At 53.9% G+C, this 23,414-nt stretch overlaps 1 protein-coding gene across 1 annotated transcript in view; it reads right to left on the reverse strand.

Moving 5' to 3' along the window:
* GAB3 (GRB2 associated binding protein 3) overlaps positions 1 to 19,293 on the reverse strand; it is a 21,579-nt gene extending 2,286 nt beyond the window's left edge. Inside the window, exons 1-5 of the mRNA XM_044682921.1 lie at positions 19,029 to 19,293; positions 15,962 to 16,184; positions 13,054 to 13,505; positions 11,365 to 11,423; positions 8,612 to 8,834 (exon numbers count right to left, since the gene is read on the reverse strand). Coding sequence (XP_044538856.1) covers positions 8,612 to 8,834; positions 11,365 to 11,423; positions 13,054 to 13,505; positions 15,962 to 16,184; positions 19,029 to 19,293 — 1,222 coding nt within the window. The remainder of the gene's footprint in view (positions 1 to 8,611; positions 8,835 to 11,364; positions 11,424 to 13,053; positions 13,506 to 15,961; positions 16,185 to 19,028) is intronic.
* Positions 19,294 to 23,414: the final 4,121 nt, after the last annotated feature.

The raw sequence follows: 23,414 nt of genomic DNA on the forward strand, positions 1-23,414 counted from the left end.
ACAGCCCGGGGCCTGGAGAATGCTGGGTAATCCCTCAAGAGCAAAGGGAAAGTTCGGAAGAGAGGAGGGTTCTGAGCCAGGTGGGACGGGCGGAATCTCCTCCGTTTATGGCAGCAGAGCTGAGGCACTGCCACCAAGTGAAGGCCCAGAGAGCGGCCCGGGGGGTGGGGGGGAGGGAGAGAGATCAGCGGGAGGCTCTTTGGGCCCGGAAAGCTCCCCTGGGACAGCTCGCTAGTATTGGGGGTCTGGCCCTCGGCACGGCGCCCGACCACCAGGCTCGGGGTGTGGCAGAATTGCTTTTGGCTGGAGTCAATGAGATCTTCTTGGGGGGGAGGGAGGGCAAGAGAAAAATCGCTCCTGTGATTTCATTGGTTTATGGGGCTCCCAATGAGGAGAGTCCCTCTAGAGATGCAGATACGCATCACTCTTCGAGGCTGGGGAAGTGAAGTGACTTGCCCAGGGTCACGCAGACTCCAGAATCACTGATTGTTTTGAATGGGCTGGGCCGGTAACAGCAGAAGTAGAGCCGGGAGACGAATGGGGCAGTGATGGGCAGAGAAAAGGGGCAGCACCTGGCCAGTGGGCAGCGGGGGGCGAGGGGGAGGCGCTGAGCACTTCTGTTCCAAAGAGCTGCCTGAGCAGGGGGCGGACGCCCAGCCCTGCTCCAGCCAAACCCGACCAAACAGTGGCCTCGAGCACCAGGGGTGGAGTGGGGGGTCCTGGGTTCAAGTCGGGCCTCAGCCACGTCCTGGCCATGTGACTCTGGGTAAGTCACTTAACCCCCAACTGGCCGCCTCTTGACGCTTTCCTGTCCTAGAAGTCACGCCAGGACGGAAGGTCCAAACAGAGAGAAGCGAAGCCACAGTAAACTGCTTCTTCCACGCCAGCTGGACGGGCACGTCGGTTTGGACAAGGGCTGCTGGCAAAGCTGGCACCAGCATGGGCAAACGAGCCCCCCCAGCCTGAGCAGAGACAGAATGCCAAGCGGCCTTGCCAAGCTCTGTGCCCAGAGGCAGCGAGAACAGAGGGTTCCTCTGGCCAGAAAGCTCCAGCGTGGCAGCCTTGCAGGCCGCAGGGCGTGCCAGGAGGCGGCGACAAGGAGAGAAGGCCGCCCAGAGCCGGGCAAGCCCGGGGAAGGCCGCCCAGCCGATGCCACTCCCGGGAAGAAAGGGCTTTGCCACCAGGCCGGGGGAGCGAGACAAGAAAAGCTAGTGGGAGCTCCGGAGGGGAGAAGACAGCGACGCCAGGGCAGACCGGCTCCACCAAGGCCCAAAGACCAGAGACCCGGGCAGGGCCTCGCCGACCCCTCTGGAGGCCCGGCAAGCCCGACTGAGAGAAGAGCCAAGCGGGGAGGGGGCTGGACGAGCCCGGTGCCACGGGAAGGCCCCGTCTGGGAGCCGGAACTTTGTCCAACAAAGCCAGGAGTCCCTTCCCATCACGGCAGGGCTGCGGGGGAAGGGGCACGAGAGAGGCCAAGGAAGCCCAACCAAGAGAAGAAAGGAAGAGAATTTGAATACAGGCAGCCCGGAAGCCCCCAACCTCTGTATGACCCTGGGCAAGTCACTTCCCCTCTGTCTGCTTCAATTCCCTTAACTATAAAATGGGGCCAATGAGGACCCCCACCTCTGCCCAGAGTCGCCGCTGGCCTTGGGGCGTGTGCAGGGCATATTCCTGGGCTCTCGAAATGACCAAGAGGGCAAAGCCAAGAGGGCAAAGCCAAGAGGGCAAAGCCAGGGCTCGCTTTCCACCAGGACCGGCACTGGGAAGGACAGTCCCCTTGGAGGGCAGCTGCAGGGCACTCAGTGGAGCCGGGAGGTCCCGGGTTCCAATCGGGCCTCAGACCCTTCGCAGCTGGGTGACCCTGGCCAAGTCACTTGACCCCCCTGGCCCGGACACAGGCTGGATTAGAAACAAAACTCCACGCCCAGAAGAGAACAAAAGGAAGCCCTGACACAGCAAGTGCGGCCAGCTGGAGACTCCCGGCCTCCTCCAGAACCCTCCTTCGCCCTCTCCGGCACTCGGAAGCTCTCCGCCTCGTCTCAGCCCGAACAAACACCCAAAGCCCAGAAGGAACCCCGCAGGGGTGCGGCTGTGGCACGCAGGAATGCGGGTTGCCAGGCAACCCACCGGCCCGCCTTGGAGCAGCCTTCCCCGGGGAGGGGAGGACAGGCAGGAGCTCCAGGGGCTCCCGGAGGGCTGAGGCGGAGCCTCCGTGACTCGTTGGGACCCCAGCTCGGGCCACTCCCCGCCGGCCGGCTCCTCCCTCTCTCCCCTCCTCCTTTCTCCAGGTAAGCACACGTGGTCCCTCCCCTCCCCCTCCCCTCCCCCCCCCCCCAAAAAAAAAAGGGAAATTGGAGAAAAATCCAGAGCCCGGAAGCCCTGGCCACGTGCCTCCCCCTCCTTTTTCGCAGCGAAGCCAAGCTTGGAATGGATTTCACCAGTGGCACCCCAGCAAGACTTCTCCAAGCCAGGCCTTTTCATGGCCGCTGCCCAATATTTCTGCAGAGTCTCTGATGGATGAACATCCCAGGAGGCACACAACGAGGAGACGCACCTTTACCAAAAGGAGCCGCTACTGAGGTGGTGGCGAGCCAGCACGCTGTCCAGGCTGAGGGAATGGAAAAGCCCCCCAGATGCTCCTCCATATTGAACGGACAAGAGAGAGTCCCAGAACATTGCAGGGCCTCCTGGGAAACAGCTGCAATCACTCGAGAAGTTGCATCTGACCATCCACACGGGTAATACCAAGCGGATGAAGCCGGCCTATTGCTCAGATTTCAGCATGTATTCAGAGGGACACAGAGTGCCCAGCACATAGCATGCTCTTCACAAATATGGATTGAATACCGAACTTCCAAGCATTCCTGATGAAAAGGCTAGAGCCCGAGTAGAAATCTGGAAGTGGAGACACAGGTGCCAAGAGAAACGTGTATCACACTCCGTGCAAAGGAAACTGCTTGTATGTTAACAGAGGGATAAGAAAGAAACGCCTTTCCCGAACACTTTCGTCTTTAAAGATCAAAGGGAAATGACAGAGAGTCTGGGGGTCGTTTGTTCCGTTTCAGTACTCTTGGGAGAAGACAATAATGAGAAAGTCAGAGGAGGAGGATGCTAGGGAGGAAAGGAGAAAGAAATGGAGGGAGATCATGACTGAATAACAGAGTATGTAGACACAGAGGAAGGTAGAGAGAGAACAGGCATCCCACGACCATCCTCATCTGACTCAGATAAAGGAAAATCAAATACAATTACAAGGAGAAGAGTACAGAAGAATCAGAAGATCACAAATGTTAGGAAAAATCCCAGGAGGCCAGGCGAGATGGACGTCATTAACAATGGCCATCATGAATGTGAATGCGGTGAACTAACCCATAAAAGGGAAGAGGATAGCAGCCCTGATTAATAAGCAGGATGTGGCCATGCATTGCTTATAAGAAACATACTTGAAAAACAAAGATTTGCCTAGACTTAAAATGAGGGGCCGGAGCAAACTCTATTATTTATTTATTTCCGTTTTTAGATTTCGAACTCTTTATTAGTAAAGAAAGAGAAAGAAAAAGGGTATCGGAGGGTCCCTTAACTACTGTAATCTCCTGGCCTGCCCTGCTTCATCAGGTCCTGGATTGCCTACCAGCCCTGGCCCGTTTTACAAGTGGCAGTACGGGGCCCAGCTAACCACGTGTTCAGGCGAGCTCAACTAAGGCCAGCAAAGAAGCTGTTCAGAAAGGGACCAGAGCAAAAAGACCACCAAGTTTGCTCCCACTGATTGGGAGCACAGTACCTCCTGAAGCAGGCTGGGCCATTGTTTTCAGTTTTATTTTATATTTTTATTTTAAAACCTTTTTTAAATTAATTAATTTAGAACATTTCCCCATGGTTATAGGATTCCTGTTCTATCCCTCCCCTCCTCTCCCCCCCTCCCATAGGCTGGGCCATTTTTTAATAACTCTAATCATTAAAAAAATTCTCTAGGTTCAAATCCGGCCTCAGACACCTCCCAGCTGGGTGACCCTGGGCAAGTCATTGACCCCCATGGCCTACCCTTCCCACTCTTCCACTTAGGACCCAATACACAGAAGTTAAGGGTTTAAAAAAATTTTTTTAAATTAAAAAAAATTTGACTTTCTCCTGAACTAAAATATCCTCGCTGTAATTTCCAACATTCGGCCCTTGATGACGGAGCCTGTGCCCAGACATTGCTCTTTTATTTATCTGATTTATTATTGTTGCCCCTGGGCCACACGGTGGTGATGATTGTCCGGGGAGAGAGAAGCCAGCTGAGTATTTCTGATGGTTGCAATGTCCTTCCTCTCTTATTGGGACTAAAACGGTTTGAGCTCATGATGGGCAAAAAGCCAGAAAAGACGACAGGAAAGTGGAGTTCCCTTTTTTTAATTCTTGTGATTGAGATCAACTTCTTGTCTTGCCATTCTGGACCCAGAGAATAGAAAGTCAAGATCGGCACTTCCTGGTTGTCATGCAGGGAACAGGAAAGAGAACCTCAGCAGTAGGACTTGGGTATCCTGTTTGCTTCCAGGAGTGAAAGTCCTAGGCTTATGGTCTTCATTCCACATAATTAGGAAGATTCTTGGCTTCTCCTAACCTCAAATTCAGCAATATTTAAAAGCAAATGAAGGAGGTAGAGTCAAGATGGCAGCTTAGACACAGCAAAAGTCCAGACCTCTAAAGCCCTTCCACACCAATCAAAAACAAAGTGGTTCAAGGGGACATAAAACCAAATCTAACAACAGGACAGAGCTGGGTGACCCTCCTGCTGGATTCAACTTAAAAGGTATGCCAAAAAAGCCTGAATGCTTGAACTCTTGGGTTCAAGAGAAAGGAAAGAAGGTCCCAGGACCCCTCCCCCACCTACAGTGCTGAGTCTCCGGTGGTGGCTAGAATCCCTGGGCAGGCAAGGGTGCCACTCTGGAGGGAGTGCCTTGTTGGCACAGCTGTGCCAGGCTCAGAGCATTGAACACAGGTGGAAAGGAGGCAGCTGGAGGAGAAGCACAGAGAGGGCAACCTAGACACTGCCAAAACACTCCATCTTGCTCCCCCCCCCCACTTTTCTCAAAGTTTTGGCCTCAGGGCACATCCAGCTCTGCAGATCAACTCCACCCTGGCTTAATCTTATCAATAGGGCAGAAAAGAAGCCTTCAGAGGGCAGGGAAGCTCAAGCTCCAACACCCCTCCCTGGTAGACTTCCCTAACAGTAGCTGTAAGAATCTAGCTGACTCTGATCCCAGGGCAAAAGCTGTAACCACTACAGAATACCTTGCTAACAGGGCTGGAAGCACAGCTCCCTTCACATACACCTGCAGCTTTTGCTGCCAGCTGGTGAAGATCTAACCTCAGAGCTCATCAACACCATCAGCCTAACCTAGTCAATCAGCAGAGCAGTGAAGAAGCCCCTTCAGGACAAAATAGCCCAAACCCACATATCCAGCAAATAATCAGAGGAGCAAGATTATGGCCAATTACAGGGGGGAAAGAAGGAAAAAATACGAGTAAACAACATAAAAAGAAAAAAATACTATTGACAGCTTCTATCCAGGTAAGGAACAAAGAGCAAATGGAACAGAAGAAGATAAAAGAACACCAAGCAAAAACACAAACTCCAGCGAATTGGACACAGGCTTTGGAAGAACTCAAATCACAATTCTAAAAACAATTAAGAGAGGCTGAAGACAATTGAGAAAAGAATTTAAAAAGCAAAATAAGTCATCTGGAAACAGAAAATAGTGTCTTGAAAGCCAAAATTAACCAACTTGAAAACGAGGCAAAGAAGACGAAAGATGACATACAAAGAAAATCAGACCAGAAGGAGGTTGACCAAAAAGCCAGGGATGAAATTCAGTCTTTAAAAATTAGACTCCAACAACTAGAAGCAAATGACTTCACAAGGCAGCAAGACTCTATAAAACAAAATCAAAAGAATGAAAAAATTGAGGAAAATATGAAACACCTCATTGTCAGACCTTGAAAACAGATCTAGGAGAGACAATTTAAGAATTATTGGACTACTGGAAGATCATGACAAAAGAAAAAGCCTGAGCATCATACTACAGGAAATTATCCAAGAAAACTGCCCTGACATTCTCCAGCAAGAGGGAAAAGTGGAGATTGAAAGAATCCACAGATCACCTCCTATATTTAACTCCCAACTGACAACACCCAGGAATGTTATATAGCCAAATACAAGAACTACCAGACCAAGAAGAAAATATTACAAGCTGCTAAGAAGTCATTCAGATACCATGGAACCACAGTTAGGATAACACAGGATCCGGCTGCATCTGCACTGAAGGACCGGAAGGCATGGAACCTGATACTCTGGAAAGCCAGAGAGCTGGGTCTGCAGCCAAGAATCAACTACCCAGCAAAACTGACTATATTCTTGCAGGGGCAAGTATGGTCATTTAATAAAATAGAAGACTTCCAAGCATTCATAAAGAAAACACTGGACTGAAACAGAAAAGTTGATGCCCAAACACAGAACACAAGGGAATCACCAAAAGGTAATTAAGAAAGGGAGGAAACCTTTTTTAAGGGACCCAATAAGCTCAAATGATTTGTATTCCTATAAGAAAAGATGATATTGGTGACTCTTAAAAATTGTTATTATCAACAGGGTAGCTAGAAGAAGTTTACTTAGAGGGAACAGTGACAAACTGTATAGGATGAAAAGTCAAGATATATATCATATATATATATGAAACTAGAGGTTAATACTAAGAGAAATGGGGAAAGAGACAAAATGGGGTCTGTCTGCTTGATCACATGGTCGATGGGGACAGGATTGGGGATGTAGACTCTAAACGATTGCCCCAGTGCAAATATCAATAATATGAAAATAGATCTGGATCAATGACACATGTAAAACCCAGTGGAATTGCTCGTTGGCTATAGGAGGGGGGTGGGAGGAGAGGAGGGAAAGAACGTGAATCATGGAACCATGAAAAATAAATAAATAAAACAAATGATTTCTAAACGTCTAGTTACACGATAAACATCATTTGGCCTAACTATTGAGTTAGAAAACAAAGCTCATAACATTCCCGTGAACTGTACTGAAAGTTCTGAAGTATAGCTGGCTTGATCTTAGGTGAATGGAAAGCTACAGAGGCCCTTCCAGGGGGCTTACAGATAGACAGGGTGGGGAGCCTATATTCCTGTGGGTTTGGGGCATGCCAGTTTGAGCACCCGTCTCCTTCCCTCTCAGGGTGGTGGCAACACAAAATCCGAGGCTGAATTGCTCTCACTTAGATAAAGAAAACAATCTACTTCTGACGCAGGCGCTCGCTCGTTCATTCGCTTTTTGTTCCTCCTTGAATGTGGGAGTGATAGTTGTGTTCGTGCCCATGAATCTTCCTTCTGACTTGGAATTAGCCTTTGGAGGCAATGAAGTCTTTGTCCACACCCGTCCACCTCAGTGTCTTCAAATGCAGATAAGACAGATGTCCGCCATCTTGGGGGAATCCTAGGATGGACCAGTATAAAAAGATGCTGTCCCGTCGGCAAACTTAGGGGGTGATGTTTCTCTCAGAGGCAGAGAATCTCAGCCCTCCCTGGGTTTGATTGGGGCTCATGATGATCTTGAGAGCAAGCCTAGAAGAAGGGACTGCCCAGGGCTACAGAAAGAAGAGCAGAGACCAGCACTGTGGAGAGGCAGATACTCAGGCATGAAGAAGAAAGATGGTCCCAAGGAATGGAGACTGTGCTGGAACCAGGGGGAGAGATACTGATCTCTTGACCCATCTTTCGTGTGCTCTTGTTCAGAGCCTCACCCAGAATTTGGAAGTTCCCTTGTCTGGGTCTGAAGAGCCGGGAGGTCGAGAGAGGAGTTTGGAGAGATTGTTGGAAGTGGCAAGTTCCATGTCGAAGTCTACTTGTTTGCAGGCTAATTGCCTTCCCATGGCTGGAGGGCAGAGAGTAGCCTTTTGGGAGGCTACACCATGCCAAGGGTCTTGAGAGAGTGCCACCCGGTGGACAAGTCGGAAGTTTCACTGTCTTCCCCAAAGCAGGTCATTTAGACCATTTACACCACAGTATCCTTGCTGTATTATGGAGCTGCCCACACACAATGGACCGAGCCATGCCCACGCCGCGTGCTGTACTGTGGGAGCCACAATAAGCACGCTCTGCCCAGTTTTCATCATCACAGGGAAGGCCATTCCCTTCCCTCCCTGAGTTCCCTCCAGTTCTCTGGTCCCCTGGACCCTTACATGGCTAAGGCCCTGGAGAAAGGCATTCCTTAAATGAAGAAAACTGACTTTGATTCCTAGGATTGGAAACAGCAAGGCTTCCTGACCTCCCCCAGCCACCAGCTGACCTCCCGCGGCCTTCCTAGAGTAAGGCTGGACCCCGTGGCAGGAAAGGGCTGGATTTGCACTGGGGATCAGAGCCCTCAAGGAGTCCACCTACCTCTCTAACCCTCAGTTTCCTCATGTGTAAAATGGGGAAAACAATGCCCCTCGGAGTTGTTGCAGAGCGAGTCTGGGGAAGCGGGAGCTAAGAGAACTGAGGACGGTTCTAGCCCCCCTCAGCACCTCGTCCACTGGGGAGCTGCCCTGCCCTGCCCGCCGTCCTGCACAGTGGCCGAGTCACTTACATCTCCTCCGGGGCTTCAGGTCTCGATTCACTGGGGGCGGCTCCAGATCTTTGGGGAGTTCTGCCAGGGGGCTGGAGAGTCTCTCAGGGCTGTTCATTGCAATGTAGCCATCAGCATTGCTTTCTGGTCCCAAGCCAGCAGAGGAAATGCTGGGGTGCATGGGGACATAACTGTCTTCAGAGCTGCCTGGCAGGGAGAATGGCGGCAAGGTGAAGCGGCAGGGCTGCAAGAAGAAGCAGGAAGTCAGCACCTCAGAGCCTTGTTCCATCCCAGCCCTGCCTCTAGACCACTTGGGGCCGATGGGCACTAACTAAGGCTGCGTGGACCTGCTGAGAATGGGTCAAAGAACAATGAACAGGCGGCCCTTCCTCCACTGCTGCCCTCACCTTGGCCAAGACATGCACCCAGGCCTCTCCAGGCTTCAGTTAGGAAGGAGGCCAGCAGGGCTCAACTTTTTTTTTAATCCTTCACCTTCTGTCTTGGAGTCAATACTGTGTATTGGCTCCAAGGCAGAAGAGTGGTAAGGGTTAGGCGATGGGGGTCAAGTGACTTGCCCAGGGTCACCCAGCTGGGAAGTGTCTGAGGCCAGATTTGAACCCAGGACCTCCCGTCTCTAGGCCTGGCTCTCCATCCACTGAGCTACCCAGCTGCCCCCAGGGCTCAACTTTCTGAAGATGCATGTCATCACAGACTGGCCCCAGGGAGTGGATTTTGTCCGCCGCTGGGCCTCACGAGGATGTGCCCACATCAAGAGAGGGCAGCATGACTGGCCCAGGGAAGGCAGCGCCCCCTTGAAGACCCAGAGGCTAAACCAGTCAAATGCTGGCCAGAGGAAAACAGAGGAACGTCAATGTGCTCCATGGTTTGGCCCAAAGGTCAAACCTCCTTTACCAAGAAGCCAGAGTGAACTTTCCTATGTGGGCTCAGGTGAGCAAAGCAGTCCACAGGCATGATCCGGCTTGACTCTCAGAAGCCTCTTGCCCATACAACTGGAAAGTAGAAGAGGCAGATTTGGATTCCTAAGGCTCTCCTAGCTGGAAGCCCAGTGGCGTGGGGATTTGTTTGGTTTTTCCCATCAATGGAGCTTCTAGCTAGAAACACCCTGGGGAGTGGGGCAGGGACAGGAGAAGAGCTTGAGGGACAACCCCCAAAGATTCTGGGTTGGATCAACATCTCACACCCTATACCAAGATAAATTCAGAATGAGTGAATGGCTCAAATATAAAGAAGGAAACTATAAGCAAATTAGGTGAACATAGAAGAGTTTACCTGCCAGATCTCTGGGAAAGGAAAGAATTCAAGATCAAGAAAGAGATAGAGACTATCACAAAATATACAATAAATAATTTTCATTACATTAAATTAAAAAGGTTTTGTACAAACAAAACCAATGCAACCCATATTAGAAGGGAAGCAACAAATTGGGGGAAATATTTATTAAAAAACCTCAGACAAAGTTCTAATTACTCAACTATATAAGGAACTAAATCAATTGTACAAAAAATCAAGCCATTCCCCAATGGATAAATGGGCAAGGGACATGAATAGGCAATTTTCAGATAAAGAAATCAAAACTATCAATAAGCACATGAGAAAGTGTTCCAAATCTCTAATAATTAGAGAAATGCAAATCAAAACAACTCTGAGGTATCACCTCACACCTAGCAGACTGGCCAATATGAGAGCAAAGGAAAGTAATAAATGTTGGAGGGGATGTGGCAAAACTGGAACATTAATGCACTGCTGGTGGAATTGTGAATTGATCCAACCATTCCAGAAGGCAATTTGGAACTATGCCCAAAGAGATCTAAAAGACTGCCTGCCCTTTGATCCAGCCATGGCACTGCTGGGTTTATACCTCAAAGAGATCATAGGGGAAAAAAACTTGTACAAAAATATTCATAGCCGTGCTCTTTGTGGTGGCAAAAAACTGGAAAACGAGGGGCTGCCCTTCGATTGGGGAATGGCTGAACACATTTTGGTATCTGTTGGTGATGGAATACTATTGTGCTCAAAGGAATGATGAACTGGAGGAATTCCATGTGAACTGGAAAGACCTCCAGGAAGTGATGCAGAGCGAAAGGAGCAGAGCCAGAAGAACACTGTACACAGAGACGGATACACTGTGGTACAATTGAACATAACAGACTTCTCTACTAGCAGCAATGCAATGACACAGGACAGCTCTGAGGGATTTATGAAAAAGATGCCACCCACATTCAGAGGAAGGACTGTGGGAGCAAAAACAGAAGAAAAACAACTGTTTGATCACATGGTCTATGGGGACAGGATTGGGGATGGAGACTCTAAGTCATCACCCCAGTGCAAATATTAATAAAATGGAAATAGGTCTGGATCAATGATACATGTAAAACCCAGTCAAATTGCTTGTTGGCTGTGGAAGGAGGGAGAAAGGAGGGGAGGGAAAGAACAGGAATCATGGAACCATGGGGAAATATTCAAAAGGAAAGGAAAGGAAAGGAAGATTCTGGGTTGGATCTCTTGAAGGTGGACCTCCTGGGGTGGCTTCAGACTTCCCCACGTGACAGACATTTGCTAGAGGGAAGCTTGGTGAGGAGCGCCAGGGAGTCGGGCGAGGGCCCGGCTCTCTTCAGTTTGGGGGTGAAGGGCCAAGTGAGCCAGTCAGTTTGAAGAACGGGGAAGCCAGCGAAAGAAAATGAACAACGAACCAGTGGAATCGAACCACTTCTCTGACCCACCTGCAATTGCAAGAAACAAGACGGGGCTCTTACCAAGTTCAAACTGAGCCTCTTATCCCGGTGGCATCGCAGGGAACTGCCTTCTCTGTCAGCTGCAAACCAAAGCACAGCAGACATGATCGTCAGTCACCTCACAGGAGGGCCTCCCCACGTGAGGGCTGGATGGCACCCGGCCTCTGCCCTCTGAGGGAGGTTCCAAGCCAGATGGGAGCACAGGGCGGGGGAAGGGGCCCAATGGGTCTTGTGCTCTTAAGCACCGAGAGGGAGCCGTCACTGGAGCTTCCTCGTGGCTATGAGCCTTCAGTTGTGGATCCAAAGACAGCTGGAGCACAGTACAAAGGCAGATGGAAAGGGGGAACGTTCTAGAAAGCCGTCAAGCTCTAGGTCCCGCCAGTTCTAGCTTAATGGCTTCCCGCCCCCCTCACGGCCTCGACCCTTCCCTGGCAGCTTCAGTGCCTGGAGGAGAGGACCCCTGGCTGGGGGCTGCCCCAGGGCTGCTGCTGCTGAGCAGCCAGAGGGGGCTCCGCTTTTGCAGAGGCGAGAAGTGTCTGTGATGGGACCTGCAGATGATGCTCTTAGTTTGCGAGACTCCTCGGAGAGCCGTGAGCTCGGCCTGGCCCTTCCTCTCCGGCTTCCCCAACCAATACGCAGCCAGCCTCTGCTCGAGGGGCCGAGGTGAGGGCAATCTGCCTGCCTGCCTGCCTTCCACCCTGGGACAGCTGGGCCGCTTCCACCCGCTACCCTGGAGAAGGTGTCCCAGGGCTCTGGTGGGGCTCGTGGAGCGACAGCAGCGTCTTGGCCACGCCGGTCGGGGCTCAGGCCGTGGCGCTGAGTGCTCTGAACCTAGGGGGCTCTCCTTGGGGCTCCCAGGGTGCTCCATTCCCACGGTCTGTTCTCTGGGACCAAGCCTTCCTTCCCTGGATTCTCCTCAGGCCTGGTCCTCTTCGGCTTCCTTGGAAGCTTTGGGCGGCCCACCTTCCTCCTTGTGGACACTCTTCTCCCTTGGCTTCTGGGCCTTGAGCTTGCCTGTTCCTCTTCCTGCCTCTGATTGCTCCCTGGCTCTCTCTCGGGCTCCTTCTCCTCCTCTAACGTCCCCCGAGGCTCTGTCCTGGGCCCCCTCTGCCAACTCCCATGCTTCTACGTCCCGAGTCCTCCTCACTCCTGGCCCCCTGCAGAGGGAGTCAAACTGCCCAGAGATGCCTGCTGGTGCCATTGACAAGACCGTCGGAGAACAGGAGGCGGCTTTGGCCACGGCTAGCCGGGTATGCCGGAGGGACGCCCAGGGAGGGAGGGGCAGGGCTAGAGAGGGGCCTGCGAGGCCCATTCACCGAAGTGATAGTGAGGCCTCGTCGCGAACAAGAGTGCCGAGGGAGAGAAGGGCGAGAAAGAAGAGGAGAGGGCTGGGGGCGGGCCCTAGAAGAAGGCCCCCATGGAGGAAGCTGGGGAAGCTCATGCCGGGCGGCCTGCCTCCCCCCTCCAATGCCCTCCTCCCGTCTTTCAGAGCACAGCCAGGCTCCCCCCCCCCCTCCACCATCCGGGTTTTCCGGCCACCACAAGGCGCTTATCTTCCTTCCCCCCCTTGTCAGCAGGGAAGAGTGGAGCTGCACGCTTGGCACGGGGCTTAATAAGTACCCGTTGACCGGCTGTCGACTGACTCGCTCCCCTCGGCCCCGCGGCCTTCCTTTCTCACCGAAAGAGCCACGGAGGGCAGGGAATACTCACCCCGACAGCTTCTGACGGCATCTAAACTGGACAGGGAGATCCTTCTGGGGACTCCGGCCCACTGAGTCCTCCTGCCGCCGCTGCCGTCCCACAGAGGGGGCCTCTCCTCCGAGGAGCGCTGCTCCATGAAATGGCTGGGCTTGGGAGGACGAGGGGGTGGAGTGTTTGGTAGGTTTTCTCCTGCCATGGCACAGGAGAACATGGCCGGCCCCTTGGCCGCCTGAAAGCTGGGAGCTGAGGGGCTCGCCAGCAAAGGCAAAGGTGACGAGCCGTCGCCGGACGGTCCCCCGAAGTTGCCACAGCCAGGGGACGGCCCCTCCTGAAGTCCATTCCCGCTGCCCAGAGAGGGCAGCATGGGACTGGCCGTCTGGGCCTGAAGGGGGTCGAGGAAGACCTCGTCGGACGACGTTTGCTCCAGGGATCGGTCGGAATTGGACCAGGCGTCACATCTGCTGGACGACAGGGGAGCGAATGGCGTGAGCTACGTGAACACGGGAAGGACCGGGATGCCCTCGGCTCCGGCACCCCGGCAGGAAACCCCACTGTGCCCCAACCGGCCCCGAGTCCCGCCCGATTGCCAGAACAGTTGTGAAGAATTCTGGGAAGCTGGTGCTCTTTTCTAGCAGCCACAGGAGGGAGGGGAAGGAAAAGGGCACTAAGTGCGGGGGTTGGGGAGCCCTGGGTCGGGAGCGCGGCAGGCTCCACCGTTCCGCCTGGCTCCGCTTTATTCTAAGTGGAGGGCCCCCAAGGAAAGTGGCTAGATGGCTCAGACACTGCCTAGCCGAGTGACCCTGGGCAAGTCACTTAACCCCCATTGCTCAGCCACCATGAATTACTCTTCTGCCTCGGAGCCCGTGAGCAGGATTGATTCTAAGGCAAGAGCTAAGGGCTTAAAAGAGGTGAAAGTGCTCAAAGGAAGCCGGCCGGTCTCCAAGCAACAGGAGATCCTGCTCTCTGCTCTGGGCAAAGAATGATGGGACAGACACCGTTGCTTGTCCTGCTGGCCTCTGCGGCAAGGCACGGGGCGGGGCTCGCTTCTTGGGGCTGGGGCCGAGGCCCAGAGGCCGGCAGCTGAGGGCAAAGAGCGTCCCGCCATCCCATAGTTTAGAACCATAATCATTTTTCCAACAAAAGAAGCGTGATGCAATGGCCCCGTCCTGGCCTCGGCGGGGGGAGCAGAGGGGATGGGAGGGACACCCGAGGAAAAGGGTTTTGTCTGAAGCTGGTAGGATCATTAGGGGGCCCAGGGCCCTGTCAGCCTCCGCCCTCATTCCCAAAGGCCCTTTCCAGGCTACCTCCCAGCTGCTGTTCTCCTTCCTGGCCTCCCCCTCTCCTCAGCAAAGGCCGGGAAAGGCCAAGGGCCGGATCCTTTTTCCTCTGCAATGTCCTGTGCCTCCAGGTGGCCGTTCACTCTAGCCCTCCGGCAGATAGCTCAGAGACTCCTGGCATGGAAGCCTCCCTCTCCCAATCCTTCCCTCCCTCGGCTGCCAAACTAAGGCCCGGAACGCTCCACTCTGACCCCGTCTTTCCTCTCCTCGCGGGCCTGCGGGAGCTGCCCACTGTCTGCCAAGGCAGAAGCGCCAGTGTGCCGGGGAGTCGGCTTCCAGTCGATCTTTCCAGCCTCGCGGCCTTGGAAGGAGAAAAGTCCAGGATGAAGATGTCTCCTGGGCCATTTCGGAGCCGTGTGTCTCCCCCGTGTGTGTGGATGGGTGTAGCTGGGAGCAGCCAGTGAGACCGTGTGTGTGTGTGTGTGTGTGTGTGTGTGTGTGTGTGTGTGTGTGTGTGTGTGACGCTGACTCCCATCACTCCTGAGGAAAGTAGAGGCCTTCTGCCATTTCCCCCTGGCAATCTCACCTCCTTCCTGCCTTCCTTCCTGCTTCCTTCTATAAACACGACCCGAGTACCTGCCCTGAGCGAGACCTCGGGCCCTAGCTCGAAAGCCCCCAAGGCCACCGAGGCAGCTTTCGGGCCGCCACAGAGGAGAGGGCAAACCCGATGCAGACCTGAGGCTGAGTATGGAGAAGACCCCCCCTCCCACGGCAGAGCCTGCATGGCCAAGGAAGACTTGGGCAGAGGCGGAAAGGAAGAGGGGGCAGCCGGGATCACCTCCTGGAAGGGAGAGTGAGCAGAACCCAACCCGGGAGCAAAGAGCAGGCCAGTTCTGCCGGAATGAGGAGACTGAATACTTCCGGGGAAAGAAGGGTAAATACTGGACGGCAGGCCTTTGGAGCCGGGTCTATCACGCTGAGCGATTTGGAGCCCAGACGGGCAAACAGAGCCAATAGACAGCCACCGAAGCTTGTTGAGCAGGGGAAGGGCGCACACAGACTTGCTGTTTTGTCAGCTAGGTGGGAAATGGATGGAAGCCAGGAGATCACCCAGCAGGCTACTGTTGTCACCCAGCTAGAAGGGGACGGGACCAGAAAGAGGTGATGGCTGGACGGGCAAAGAGAACCCAACGGAATGGCCAAAACGTAGCGGCGGATCCCCTATGGGGGAGGAAGGGATGGAGAAGACGCTGTGATGGCGCCACAGCTTTTAGCCTGGGCGACTGGGAGGGTGGTGGTGCCCCCAAATAGGGAAGTGGGAAAGCGGGGCAAACTTGGCAGGGAAACTTCTGCTTTTCCACAGTCATTGCCCAAGAGGGGTTGCTGGGCTCTACTCTGTCGCCTGCACAGTGCCTCCTACTGGCATGGCCACTCTATTCCCAAGCAAGCATCCCAAAGGTGTGTGGCTCCAACTGGCCCTCTGTTGTGGCCTTTTCAGTGGGGGAAGCGTCCCTCCTCAGACTTTGGCAAACGCTCCCCATCGGTGCCACCTAAGAAAGCGCTGGAGAAACCCTTCGGGATGCAGACGGAACTTCCGAGCGGCCCCTCGAGGCCAGCCCCTGAGAACGCTGCCGACTTACCTGCTGGGATTGAGCTTCCTTGTCTCACAGTGGGCCAGAACCAGATAGTCTGGCAAGGAGAGAGCTTCGGAGTCCGTTCTGGCTTCCTTACCAGGGAAGGCAGCTGTGGTAGAGTCATCAGCATGAGAAAAGGAGTTGGCTCCATGAGCCGCCGCTGCACGGAAGGAGCCGGCTGGGGAGGGCTGAGGAGATGAGGTGATATGTGAAAGGTTCTCTGCAGAGTCTGTTTGGAGACACAAACACCTGGGTTAATATTTCAGAGCGTTCCCAAGATGGCTGGCCCGACGGCTGGCCGCCCACCATTTCGGAAAGAACGTCAGCAGAGCACACGTTCCCATCTTTGAGCTATGGATGCTGAGAAGGAGAAGCCAACAGCATGTGCAGGAAGAAGCCAGGAAGGGGAAGAAATGCCTAATGGCCTGATCCCAAGCAGCCTCCACGGCAGGCTCAGCCGTTCCCTCCTGGCCCTCCCAAGTCCAGTGTGGTGTCCAGTCTCATCCATTGCACCGCCACAAGGACTCTCCCACCCGTCCCCACCTCACCCTTCAGCAGGCCACCAGGCCGGGCCAGGCTCATGTCACCTCCCGCCCGCTAGTCTCCCCCCTTGAAGCTCACTCAACTGCCCAAGCGATCTTCCGAAAGGCTGGGTGCGGCCGGGCCCCTGGCCTGACTCCCCAGTGGATGACTGGCCCCCCGCTACCGAGGCTGCCTCCCCATCAGGGGTCCCAGGGCCTCTCCGGAAGGCCAGAAAACCATGCTCGAAATCTCAATGGCCTGCAAGGCCTGACACAAATTTGGACTACGACCAAGTGGGAAGCTTCCAACTTGTTCCTCAACCCAGAAATCCCCTGAGAAGAGAGCCCGAATCCCCTTCCTCTTTGGAGATGAGCTGGCAGGAGCCAGGGGATTCCTGAGGCTGCCTCGCGTTGGAGTCTAGCTGAGGAAACCGCAAAGACCATGATTTCACCATGGGTAGCAGAGCGACTATCCAAGCCGACCACCCCAGGCCCAAAGCTGGTTTCCTCGTGAGCCTCCAGGGAGCTCCTGGCATGCCTCCCCTCCCCCTCCCCTGGCAGGGGAACCGGCTCCATAAATGACTTCTTATTGAGCTCAGCGGTTGGATTCCACCACGGGACAAAGCTTCTCCCAATAACCACCTCGCAGACAAGATGGCGCAGATGGACTCGGAATGAATGGTTTGGTGCCAGCCTGCAGAGAGGCCTCTAGTGGAGCACTCACTGACCCAGAGATCGCGCCTGCGGTCAGAGGAGAACATCGATGTTGTTCTGCCCGAGATTCAAAGGAATCCCACAAAGGGGAACACCAAGATCCGTGGCTCGGGTGAAAAGGCCTTTGGAGTGCCAGAGGGGAACGGCACGGCATTCAGAGCCAGAGATCCTGGATTCGAATCCCAGCTCGGCCTCCTTTCGGCAAGGCGCCTACGCCCTCCAGCCTTTAGTCTTTGCCTATATAATAAGGGCTCAGACTAGATGATCTGGACCCTCGGTTCCCGTGTGCCCGGCACACAGAGAGGAAGCGGAAATGGGCCTTGCATCCTAGTGAGGGAGGGAACCCAAACACAGTGAATGGGTCGGCCCGAAGCAAGTTGCCAAGGCAGAAAGCATTAGTGCCAGCTGAGCTGATCCGGACTTGGGACGTCAGTCCTGTGCCCAGCAGAGTCTCCAGAAAAAGTGTCCCGAGACCCGCTTGGAGTGGAAGCTGTTATGCACATTTTCTCCGCCGCTTTCTTAAGCCTGGGACAGCCACCAAACAGCCCGGCGGGGAAGGGGACGGAGTGCCGGGCGTTAGGCCAGTTTGGCTGAGGTGTCAAGGGCTGGAAGGGCAGGCGGGTCTCTGCCTGGGGACGCCACTGGGGCCTCTGAACCGGGAGAGACCCGAAGCAGGGACAGCAATTGGGAAGCGAGAGCGAGCCCTCCCGGGAGAGGCGCCCTCTGGGTGAGTGGCAAGAAGGGGGGAGAGGAGGCTTACAGGCGAGGGCAGAGCCCCAGATGACTGAGGAAAGAGCGTGGAGCCCCCCCAGAGCTAGAGAAATGAGGAGGAGGGGGGAGTCAGGGAGGAACAGGATGAGTTCCGTCACGGGCATGTCGATCAGACAAGTGGAGTTAAGAGCTGGCCATAGGTTTGGGAGTCAGTCAACAAGCATTTATAAAGTGACTTCAGTGTGCCAAGCCTCAGAGTGCCCAGCAACGAGATGGTGCTTAGAAGCAGGCGGCAGCTTCGTGCCAATCTGGACGAGACAGCACACACATCTCCTGGAAAAGGGAAGGAGCCGGGCACGGCGCGAGAGCGCAGGGGACCCAGTCCAGGGGCCTCCCAAACGGAAGGCAGGCATGTACCAGGCCGGACACCTCGCCACTCCCCAGAGCGGGGTTTCTGCGCCTCTGGTGGGGGCACAGAGTCCCCTTTCCGAGGCATGTTTTCACATGGCTAAGGATGCCAAAGGAGGCCGGGGTCATCTCAGCCCAAGGACCGACGGGCAGACACAGCCTCGAAGCCCGGAGGGGAAGGGGGAACCCTAACCTCTACTTTAGCGGCCTCCCTGCTCCCCTGCCAAACCCCGAACTCCAGCCCTCGAGAAGCCTGGCCGCAGGTCATAATACACAGGTAACGTGGAAACCAGCAGCTAAGGATGAGGTGCTGTGCCACAGGAAGAGCCCCCCTCCCCCGCCATAGGCACTTTCCCCACCCTGTTCCTCCTAGACCAGTGATGGCAAACCTTTCAGAGAAGGAGTGCCAGGCCCCGCCTCCCTCCCCATCTCCCCCAGACCAAGTGCCCTGCCACGCCCCACTGCTCCCTGACCCCAGACATGGGAGGGAGGGGCGATGTGAAATAAGGCCATCAGGCACGGGGGAGAGGGGGAGGGGAGCAGCTCCATCCAAGTCTCTCTGCCTTTCTAGTAACAAACTCGGGAGGGGGGCCCGTGCGCCCACAGAGGGTGCTCTGCAAGCCATCTGAGGCGCCTGTGCCATAGGTTCGCCATCACTGTCCTAGCCCCCTAATGCCAGGGGAATTCCTCCAGCAGGTTCTGAACAAACCAGCTCCTACCTGTGCTGTTGGTCCCCTGCCCGAAGTTACAGATCTGACTGATATTGTGCACCCAGATATGCATTTCCTCTTCGGTCTTGGCCACCAAGTAGAAAGTGCGGTAGACGGTCTTGACGACGAACACGAAGTCGTTCTGAAATTCCCTCCGGATGAAGTCCGGCCCCGCATACTTGCGCACCTCCCCCTCACTCAGGTCAATCACTCGGATAGGCTTCTTGGAATGGTCACTCCGATAGTACTCCAGAACATCGGGATTCCCACTCATCCGGCCATGCCGCAACACGAACCACCGCTTCCGCCAGGCCTGCAGAGAGACAGGTCAGCACAAGTGAGATTGGGACGCTTGGGTTGGACTCGTGTGTTGGCTTCATTTATGACGAGTCCACGGAGGGCACCAGCGGCCCGCCGTGAGGGGCTTCCTGATTGGTCCAGAATCAGCCTGGCCTTGGAACTCCCTCCAGGAGGCTCACGCGGGTGAATGCCCTGAATGGATTTGGGGGTAGCCTAAGTATATTCTTGCCTGGCTCCCCAAGGAGATCCGGAGTGGGCACTGGCCTAGACAGGTTTGGGGAACCAAGTAGAGAGTGCAGGAGCTTCCTAGGGGACTTCGGAGAACAAGCAAGGCTCTGAAAGTTGGGCAGGAAAGAGCCGAGACCCTGGCCCGTAGGTGAAATCTGGGTTGCTGCCCAGGAGAAGGCTAAAGGAGAGATACGGTGCCAGGCTGCGTTACTGCACACTTTAAGGCCTTGCCAAGAGAACACTTTATTTTATTTATTTATTAGCCCTTAACTTCTGTGTATTGGCTCCTTGGTGGAAGAGTGGTAAGGGTGGGCAATGGGGATCAAGTGACTTGCCCAGGGTCACACAGCTGGGAAGTGTCCGAGGCCGGATTGGAACCCAGGACCTCCCGTCTCTAGGCCTGGCTCTCGATCCACTGAGCTACCCAGCTGCCCCAAGAGATCACTTTAACTGACTTCAGCTGTCATTGCATTCTTTTCCGTCTCCAAGGGCAGGTTTAACATCATCTTGTTCCGGAGGAGGGATGGGCAGGTGCTGATCAGGGCAGCTAAGAGAACGTGGGGATTCGTCTTCCAAAGACTCTGCCGCTGCCTTTCTCTTCCTGGCACTTTTCTCCTCGGACTCACAAGGGGCGACACAGACAGATGGTTAAGACAGAACAGACAGACGGACAGGCAGACAAAGAGATAACAGACGTCCCAAGAAACTCCTGCTTAAGACAGCCAAAGGACATTCGCTCCTAAGGGAAGCTCTTCCTGGCAGCTGGGATCCAAAGAGAGGAGCGTACTCTCTTGGTGCCCCAGAGGCGGAACCCTGAGACAAGGTGAGTTAGGAGGGGCCTTGAGGAACTAAGTCTGGAAATAAGATCAAGCTCTGATGAAGATGAAACTGAGATGGGAGCAGTTAGGCGGCTCAGTGGCCTGGAGCTGGGAGGTCCTGGGTTCGAATCTGGCCTCAGACCCTTCACCCCCATCACCAAGGCCTTACGGCTCTTCTGCCTTGGAGCCAATACTTAGTATTGATCCGAAGACTGAAGGTGAGCATTTTAAAAAGACGAAATAGATACCAATCAAGGACTGTTCGAGAAAAAATTCACAACCATGACCTGCAACTCTATGTTGGGCTCCAGTATTTCGTCACTTCTCAAAAGTTATTTCTAGCCGTTTTGATTTTATTTTAAATGCTCTACAACATGCATGGTTCTCCTCTTATCTTAAGGAGCTACACTTCTGGGAGGGAGGAGCCAAGATGGTGGATGAGAGACCCCAACTCAGCTGAGCTCTCTCAGCATTCTCCTCCAATCGATTGTTTTTATTGCTTTTTTTTAAAGCCCTCACCTTCCATCTTGGAGCCAATACTGTGTATGGGCTCCAAGGCAGAAGAGCGGTAAGGGCTAGGCAATGGGAGTGAAGTGACTTGCCCAGGGTCACACAGCTGGGAAGTGTCTGAGGCCAGATTTGAACCCGGGACCTCCCGGCTCCAGGCCTGGCTCTCCATCCAGGAAAATGAGGCAAGAACAAAGCAAGAACTTGACCATAAATATCTACTGGAGTTGCAGGGAAGCCCAAGACATAAACTCAGAAGACAACAGTGTGAAAACAGCTGGAAGCAAAGCGTCCGAGAAAAATGTCGATTGGCCACAAGCTCATCAAGGATTCCCAGAAGAGTTAAAGAAAGAGATAAGAGGCGCAGAAGAAAAACTGGGGAAAGAAATGAGGCTGCTGAAAGAAACTTCTGGAAAGAACATTAAGAGCTTGATTACAAGGCACAAAAAATACCGACGAAAATAGCATCTTAAAAGAGTCGAACACATCCCGTCTTAGAGTACCAAGACAGGGCGTGAGGCAGCGGACTGTGAAAAACTAGCAGCAATCCGGGCACCAGAAATCTCTCGCAAACCCACGAGAAGGCTGAGTGGGCACCCACTCTGAAAACTCCATTCTAATCCAGGCTTGGGCGGGAGAAACCTCCCCAACGGCTGTTTCAAGTGCTCCCAAAGTGGGAGAGTGAAGACACTTATGGGCCCTCCGTTTCATTCTGGGATACCCCAATGGTCAGGAAATTTCTCCTGAGCTTCGGGCCTCCCCGGAAACTTCCACCCATCAGCCTTGCTTCTGGAAACGGACAAGAAGCGGCAAAGCGGAGAGACCGGAAACTCCAGGCCCGTGACGCTGCCATCAACCCAGAGCCAAGTTTGAGCACACGAAATAGCTGGTTTCTGAGCGCTTAGAAAAGGAAGATGTAATCACGGGGAGCCACCGAGGTTTCATTAAGGATGAGCCATGCCAGACTAATCCCACTCATGCCACGAGCACAGTCTCTCTCGTGATTTCACAGCACTCCAGATGTTTCCTTAAAGGAAAGCCAGCCCTGGGCCGAGCAGGAATTCAGCCGCTGGTGTGGCCCTGGTGCTTAGGTCAAGCCTCTCCCTTTCTCCGGGCCAATCCAGTCGCTCCTTCCCAGAAACAATGGGACGGGAGCTTCCTCCTCTCACCCTAGCCGCCCACCACCACCACCCCATCCCCTGGCTTTCTGCAGCCAGCCCCGGCGTCCTCGTCGCCCTCGGCTCAGCAGCCTTCCCGCTTGCTTGGCGCTCCAGCCCGAGCTGTCCTCCCGCTAACCAGGGAGAGGCTGCTCTCCCAGCCACCCTGCCGCCCGCTGCCCGAGGAGGCCGGCTAGTCCACGCAGGGAACACTAGAAGGGGCAGGTGCTGCTCAAGACCGCAGGCCAAGGCCCAAGACCAAGCAGCTGGGACTCGTGCTCAGCCGTTCAGAGTGCGAGAAGGCTGGGGCAGCCTCACTGGCCGTGGGCGAAGCAGGACTTGGCTCCTCGTTGCCGGCCCCTGTCAGTCTCGTTAGACTTTTTGCTTCGAAAGATCACATGATCTTCCATAATGTTTGTCTTCCTTTTTATTACACTTGATGACAATGTTCCACCTTTGATTTTTACAGCTTTGAGCGCCAAATTCCCTCCATCCCATCCCTCCATTGAGAAGGCCAGCGACTCGCTCCCTGTCAGAATACATGCGCCCCAGGCAAAGCATGGCGAACCTCCCCCCCTCCCCCCATTAAGTTTTTTAAAAAGATGCTTTGACTTGCATTTAGCTTCCATCAGTTCTTTCACTGGGGGGGGGGGTAGCTTTTTTTTTTTTTAACCCATTTGGAATTGTCTTGGATCTTCGTATTGCCGGGACTAGCCAAGTCATTCACAATTGATCAGCGTACGATATTCCTGTTACTGTGTACAACGTTCTCCTGTCCTGCTCACTTCACTCTGCATCAGTTCATGAAAGTCTGTCCAGATTTTTCCGAAAGCATCTTGCTCACCATTTCTTTTTTTAAATTTTATTTAATTGATTAATTAAGAACATTTTCCCACGGTTACATGATTCCTGTTCTGTTCCCCCCCCCCACTCCCCTCCCGAAGCCAACAAGCAATTCCACTGGATTTTACATGTGTCATTGATCAAGACCTATTTCCATATTATTGATCATTTAAATAGGGTGATCGTTTAGAGTCTCCATCCTTGGTAATATCCCCATCGGCCCATGTGTTCAAGCAGTTGTTTTTCTTTGCATTTCTGCTCCCACGGTTCTTTCTCTGGGTGTGGAGAGCTTCTTTCTCATAAGTCCCTCAGGATTGTCCTGGGTCATTGCGTTGCTGCTAGTAGAAAAGTCAGTTACATTCAGTTTGTGCTACAATGTATCCTTCTCTGTGTACAATGTTCTCCTGGTTCTGCTCCTTTCACTCTGCATCAATTCCTGGATCCCTCCAGTTCTTTATTCTTTGAGCACGATAGTATTCCACCACCAACAGATACCATAATGTGTTCAGCCATTCCCCAATTGAAGGGCAGCCCCTCATTTT

Source organism: Gracilinanus agilis, chromosome X, assembly GCF_016433145.1.
Source record: "Gracilinanus agilis isolate LMUSP501 chromosome X, AgileGrace, whole genome shotgun sequence".
Lineage (NCBI taxonomy): Eukaryota > Metazoa > Chordata > Mammalia > Didelphimorphia > Didelphidae > Gracilinanus > Gracilinanus agilis.